At 31.6% G+C, this 6,442-nt stretch overlaps 1 protein-coding gene across 1 annotated transcript in view; it reads right to left on the bottom strand.

Moving 5' to 3' along the window:
* Positions 1 to 5,995, bottom strand: part of LOC101503411 (calmodulin-binding transcription activator 4-like) — a 9,463-nt gene extending 3,468 nt beyond the window's left edge. The window contains exons 1-10 of the mRNA XM_012716363.3: positions 5,587 to 5,995; positions 4,921 to 5,055; positions 4,697 to 4,812; positions 3,995 to 4,083; positions 3,549 to 3,594; positions 2,659 to 3,016; positions 1,036 to 1,187; positions 746 to 842; positions 434 to 651; positions 7 to 72 (exon numbers count right to left, since the gene is read on the bottom strand). Of these exons, the coding sequence (XP_012571817.1) occupies positions 7 to 72; positions 434 to 651; positions 746 to 842; positions 1,036 to 1,187; positions 2,659 to 3,016; positions 3,549 to 3,594; positions 3,995 to 4,083; positions 4,697 to 4,812; positions 4,921 to 5,055; positions 5,587 to 5,596 (1,287 nt within the window). The 5' untranslated portion in view covers positions 5,597 to 5,995. The remainder of the gene's footprint in view (positions 1 to 6; positions 73 to 433; positions 652 to 745; positions 843 to 1,035; positions 1,188 to 2,658; positions 3,017 to 3,548; positions 3,595 to 3,994; positions 4,084 to 4,696; positions 4,813 to 4,920; positions 5,056 to 5,586) is intronic.
* Positions 5,996 to 6,442: the final 447 nt, after the last annotated feature.

The following is a 6,442-nucleotide window of genomic DNA, read 5'->3' as shown; positions in this document are numbered from 1 at the left end:
TTCAACATCACCAAACATACAAGCCCAGGTAGAATCCGAGGGAAGGCAGAGAAAAGATCCAATAATGATCACCTATGCATGGAACTTGGGAGTTTAGGATTCAAATATATACACCATCAATAGCATATATCTCATATCATCCATAAAATGAAAAGAGAAAAGTGGAAGAGGAGAGAGCTTAAACATAGTTATGCTAAGAGCTTTCATGACATTTCCCAAATTAATAATTGCATTATATAAAAATAATTCGTATATATATTTCAAACATGTTGGTTTGCACTTCAGGAACCTAGGTAAAGTTAAGCAGCTAAAAGCAACAAGATTAATCAAAAGGAATTACACTACCATCATTCAAAAGATAGCATCCACTAATCCACATGAGTCATAAATCATTATATAGAGCATCATAAAGTTGGAATGAAAAGGTGCAAACCTTTGTTGCCTCAGTGGCATAACAATATTCTGGGGAGACAGCCTTAATTGTAAATTTATGTTTCTGTCCAACAGTCAAGCTTGAATATGCATCCAGAGGTTCTTGAATTTGGCTTTGTGCAAACAATGTTTCATAGCAGCCAGAATTAGTATCTTGAGTTTCTACGGATGAATGTGAAGAAAATTTGACTCCAACGTCTTGAGGAAATGAGAAGACAGCTGATGTAATGGAACATGAATCAGAGGTGGAAGAAATTTCATTATGTGCCAAAAGGTGAAACTTTTAAGTTATTAAGTTTAAAGTAAGCCATACAGTTCTCAGCATTATTGCTGTTGGTGTTGGGGTTTAGCCGGTAATTGATTTCCCTGTTGGCAATCATTTCTCTTCCTGAAGAAGATAGTGACTTTTCCTGTTTCAAGTAAATAAGTTTTATTTCTTTGTAAGTTGTAAAAGAAAACTAAATAGTATTTAAATAGCAGCTGTAAATTATAGAGTTGTTTTAACCTTCAAGATATGCAGAAAAACATAAGTTATTTGTAAAATTTAGAAATAATACATTACAAACTCTTTACAATCTGAAATATAGTTTTGGCAGTACTCACATTGTCAAATGCCTCGTGTGCATGTTGTTCTGGTAACTTGATCGCAGATGAGGACTTGCGTGATTGCAGCATCTCTGTCCAAGATAAGGTTTTTTCATGCCCACCGGGGAAATCATAGTAAAGTAATTCATGATAATGATTACTACTGCCATCTACAGAAAATGCACTGATATTAGAAGCTTTTCTTTCTTCTCTTTATTGTTGACATTTAATGACAATAAGTAGAGAAAACCAACTAAAAGCATTTTTTATATTAGATTGAATCTGATCCAGAGCGGAATGTAACAGTGGACTTTTTTAAAGGTTTTGAATGGATCAATAATTAATTTACATTGAAATACTACAATACCAATTTTATTATAACCAAACTATTTTTTTTTTGTAATTTCTCATGCACAAAAGAAGATAAACTACTTTTTCATATAGTAGTGCATAACATAAACAGTTATCCACATTAAATATTCTGTTTTGCATGGTTAATATATTTTAACTGGGATCCCTTGAGTTCCTATTGGAGTGATTTCAGAAATAAGAAACCTAATTGTGAGGTAGTAGTGTTGAACCTTATTTATTTTCTGTTGGTTACTTGTTTACAATATGTGAAGGGGAGGCTTGGTGCTTCGGCTGGAGTAGCTTCTGTGCAACTAGAGGTCGCAGGTTTAAGTCATGGAATTAATCCCTTGTAAATACATGGTAAGAAGGTCGAAAATAAATTGGCAATGGATCCAACATTTTCCTGGACCTTGCTATTGTGGGATCTCTATAGGACCAAGTTGTCCTTTTACAAGTTGCAATGGTAAAATCTTTTCATTCATAACATCCATCTCTTTAACAATTGATCAGTAACTAAGATCAATTCTCTTATTTCTCCTCAAATCACTCTTTTGTTCCCTTTCCTAAAATCAACCAATTCACTCTCCTTACTAACCCTAGTAGCTTACCTTCTATGTTCGCTAAATTAATAAAAATTATAACGATTATTGTATAAAAATAAAAATATTTTGTAATAAGAGTATCTAAATTTATTAATACATTTAGTAGCTTGTGCAACATGCATGTCAACTTTAAGATCAATTCTCTTATTTCTCCTCAAATCACTCTTTTGTTCCCTTTCCTAAAATCAACCAATTCACTCTCCTTACTAACCCTAGTAGCTTACCTTCTATGTTCGCTAAATTAATAAAAATTATAACGATTATTGTATAAAAATAAAAATATTTTGTAATAAGAGTATCTAAATTTATTAATACATTTAGTAGCTTGTGCAACATGCATGTCAACTTTAAGATCAATTCTCTTATTTCTCCTCAAATCACTCTTTTGTTCCCTTTCCTAAAATCAACCAATTCACTCTCCTTACTAACCCTAGTAGCTTACCTTCTATGTTCGCTAAATTAATAAAAATTATAACGATTATTGTATAAAAATAAAAATATTTTGTAATAAGAGTATCTAAATTTATTAATACATTTAGTAGCTTGTGCAACATGCATGTCAACTTTAGGATAAATGCTCAACATAGGGATTAACTAAGATGTTACACTAAATTAAAACACATATTAATATAACCCCCACCCTCCAAAAGAACGTATTAATTTTCATCATGAAGTTTGTCTAAATTACCTTTTGTTCCATTATACCCATCATATGGTTGTTTATGATCGTCAGGTCCAGAGAATGCACCAAAAAATTCATGCTCGCTATAAAAGGGAGAAACTTCTTTGAAGCCGTCCTCATTCAAACTTAATTGTTCCTCCAATTGCTGCAAAGCTTGTGCATCTGTTTTCTCCAAGTGATCCATTCCATTGTTCATGACGACTATATCAGAGGTAACTTCTAAAGACCCAGAACTGGAGAAATTTTGACTAGGTTCACATGAATAATCAACTATGGATGTTGTCTCAGGGTTTTGAGTAGTATGCGAGTTATGACTCTGACTAAACGGTGACAATTGTGTGACAGGTCCAGAATTGGATGTCCCCTGTAACATATGGGGGTAAACAAAACTTAAAGGTGGGCTGCAAAGATCTACCAATTCACACGGTGAATGTAATAAAAAAAATTACCATTCAGAAATTTGAGCCATTATAAGAGAGAATTTAATAACATAATTAATCACTGTCCTCTAGAGAATGGTATCCAAAGTAAATCTGGTCATAAAATGAGGCATTGGCTAGTAATATGTAGGCCAATGCCTAATTGTTAGAGATAGAGATGAACTTAATGAAGAATTATAAACAGCTCCCCAACTATTACGTAAGTTATTTTCTTATGGAAAAGTTGTCAGAATATAGAAATATTAATATTACATAGAAACCAAAAAGAAAACAAATTATTTAACAATTAACACAAGTTTCAAACGTGAATATTGAAAAAGGAGGAAGTGCTTAAAGAAACATTTCTGAAACAGTGTAGGCGAGTGAGGTCATGTTGAGCAAAAAGGACTCCTATCCCCAGTTTTCACAGAAATTACAGTTACTATGTTTATCTGATGTCATGTTCTGAAAAATCACCTCATTTGTTTCTCTGTAATGCACGAGAACAATATGCTCATATTCCCTGTCAAGACAATAGCGCAAGAGCAAAATAAACATCCATTAGAACAACATAATTGCATATAAATTAAAATATTTAAAGATTAGTAACGCATACTGAAGTTTGATTGTTTTTAAAGTCAGCATAATTCAATCTTGGCAAAAAAAATATAATCGTACTTTATCTTTATGTATGTTTTTCCAAAAATGTATATGTTTTTATGAAGATATGCATACTGAAGGTTGATTGTTTTTCAAAGTCAATATAAATTTATCTCAGTAAAAAATATAATCATACTTTACCTTTATATATGCTTTTCCCAAAACGTGCACATTTTTATGTAGATTTTGAATGATAGAACATATAGTGGTAAGCATAATAATATGAAGGGTTTGTAGTCAGCTCATAGTTAAAAGTTACTCACGGGTTCAACATCCAATAACTCCGCCTCTGGAAACTACGGTTCTCCTCTCCGTGTGCATAGTAACAGTTTAGGGCTTCAAAATTTCCAACCTAATCGTGCAGAATAATATGATCACTCAGATTATGAAAATCAACATATAGGATCCGATCTCAAAACAAACTAGGATGAAAAACAAAACTACATTAAATCTAGAGAACAAAACTAGGAATACTATGATCACTTCAGAATAATATGGTTTGCTTTTTTAATACTCAAACCTACTGTAAACATTTACAGCCTTTTGCAGTTAAAGCTAGAGAAGAAAAACAAAACCAAACTAGGAATGTATCATCGTTTACCAAGATATAACAGCAACAATGTCAGATTACGGTTAATCTACCTCAGATAAATTAAAAGGAAAACGATGAAGTAGAGAAGCTCAAATTTGAATCGGTGTGAAAACTCTAGGTACTAACTTATTATGGTACAATGACTATATGTTTCATCCCTTTTTTTTCCTACATATTTCTTATGCGACACTAAAAGAAATACTTAGGTCTGGTCCAAATTACAGTGCAAATTGAAACATTTACATACAACATATACCAAGTCAAGAGGAAGCAATTAACGGGGGTTGACATAAGCTGCTGCAAGACATACAGATATTAAACCATTGTTCAGGGAACTTAAATAATAATAACACCATATATATTTTCGGCACACCTTAAGCCGTTCATGCGCTTCTGATACAGTTCTTCCGTCTTTTTTCTTGCGCCAATTATGACCATCTTTTCGGAAGAAACGCATGACTCTTTTATTAAAAAGATACACAGATCCACCTTTCAAAAAAAAATCAATTGCCAATGTTGTTAACAATCAAGAATAAGCACAAACCAGAAAATCCGTCACCAAATTCTTTAATCAATAAAGAGAAGATGGGATGTTACCACTTGGCTGGTGAGGGGGCACGTTTGTGAACTCGCACGTATTATGTTGATTCTGCAAAATGTAAAGCACTTCTATCGGCTTTAGCCATCTTCTCTTAGCTTCTTGAAACAGATCATTGATATTGTATTGAAAACCTGCCATGACAATGTCAAGTTAGTCCAATAATTTAGAATTCTCCCTATCATTCCTTCTTCCTCCTCACTAAGTTTATATGGAATTCAAATTGATCCATTGAAACGTGGTTTATTTGGAAAATTGGGGCCACATATAACTGACTAAGAACTTAATTATCTTTCACATTTATACCAATTAATTATTACAAATATCTTCAGAAAGGACAATAATTAAGCAAAAACTGTGTAGCAATAAATATGTTTCTTAAAAAAAAGGCATGAAATAAATTGAGAACTGTAAACAATTTGAGAAGTTGCATACCAGCAGCACACACAAAATTGCACAGAAATAAACAAGACAAAAATGATATAGTATCAATGATTAAATCAAGCAAATTTAACACAACCAAAGTATGTGATAGGGATTGCTATAAATGGAATTTAATTAGTAGTAAAGCATAGTAGTGAATCCAACTACAAGCACAGTAAAATTGAATTAAACTAGAGGAAGCAATGAATAATGAATATTATGCATAAGGAGAAAAAATTTACCAGGTAGCATCGTAATTAATCACGAGAAGGATCAAGAATTTTAGAAATTGAGCATTTGCGTCCAGTCGATAAGAACTGAATTTAGTTTTGGAATTTGATTAATCAGCTTCTTAAGAAAACTAAAACCTAAGGGATGAACAAGTTGAATGAATAGATAAACTTCGAATTAAAGAACAACAACCCACTAATTACTTAGTTTATATTATAAGCTTCTGTAGACATTCACTCAGAGAGTCAGTGGAAAGGTACAAGCAAAACTATAATTCAAAAACTTTATTACTAGTATATTATTTTGTCGTCTTTCTAATTCTTTTATGGTCAATAATAAAGTTTAATTAGATCGTGATAAAAAATTTCAAAAAAGAAAAAAAAGCAACAAATCAGGAAAGTTCACAATAGACACGGATCACAAGTATTTTTTTGAACAAGGCTTAAGGCACTAACATAACATTGCCTCGAGGAAATTTCTTTCCGATAGAAGATTTTGGTGATGCTTTTGAGAGGAAGATTTTGTATCCTTAAGTTTATAGTAGTGTATCTTGATTCTTGACATATATAATAGCATGATCATATTGGTCGTTTTTCAAAAATAAAATATTTTTTATATTTAATTAATATTTCAAAAATAAATAAATAAATGAAAGGATGATGTTATACAGGATCATGTTATATTTTAAATAGATTTAGCTACTTCGAAGGTTTTTATGAAATTAAATCATTTCTTACCGTGTGGTTAGTCATTCTTTTGATTTAACATAATGGTTTATTTACAAAATATATATGTTTAATTGGAGTTTTGCTCTTCTATTATTATCAATATACGAAATTTGTCATTTTATTATAAAAGTCGACAATT

This window comes from Cicer arietinum, chromosome 5, assembly GCF_000331145.2.
Source record: "Cicer arietinum cultivar CDC Frontier isolate Library 1 chromosome 5, Cicar.CDCFrontier_v2.0, whole genome shotgun sequence".
Classification (NCBI taxonomy): Eukaryota; Viridiplantae; Streptophyta; class Magnoliopsida; order Fabales; family Fabaceae; genus Cicer; species Cicer arietinum.
This window is presented reverse-complemented; position numbering and strand designations above follow the sequence as displayed.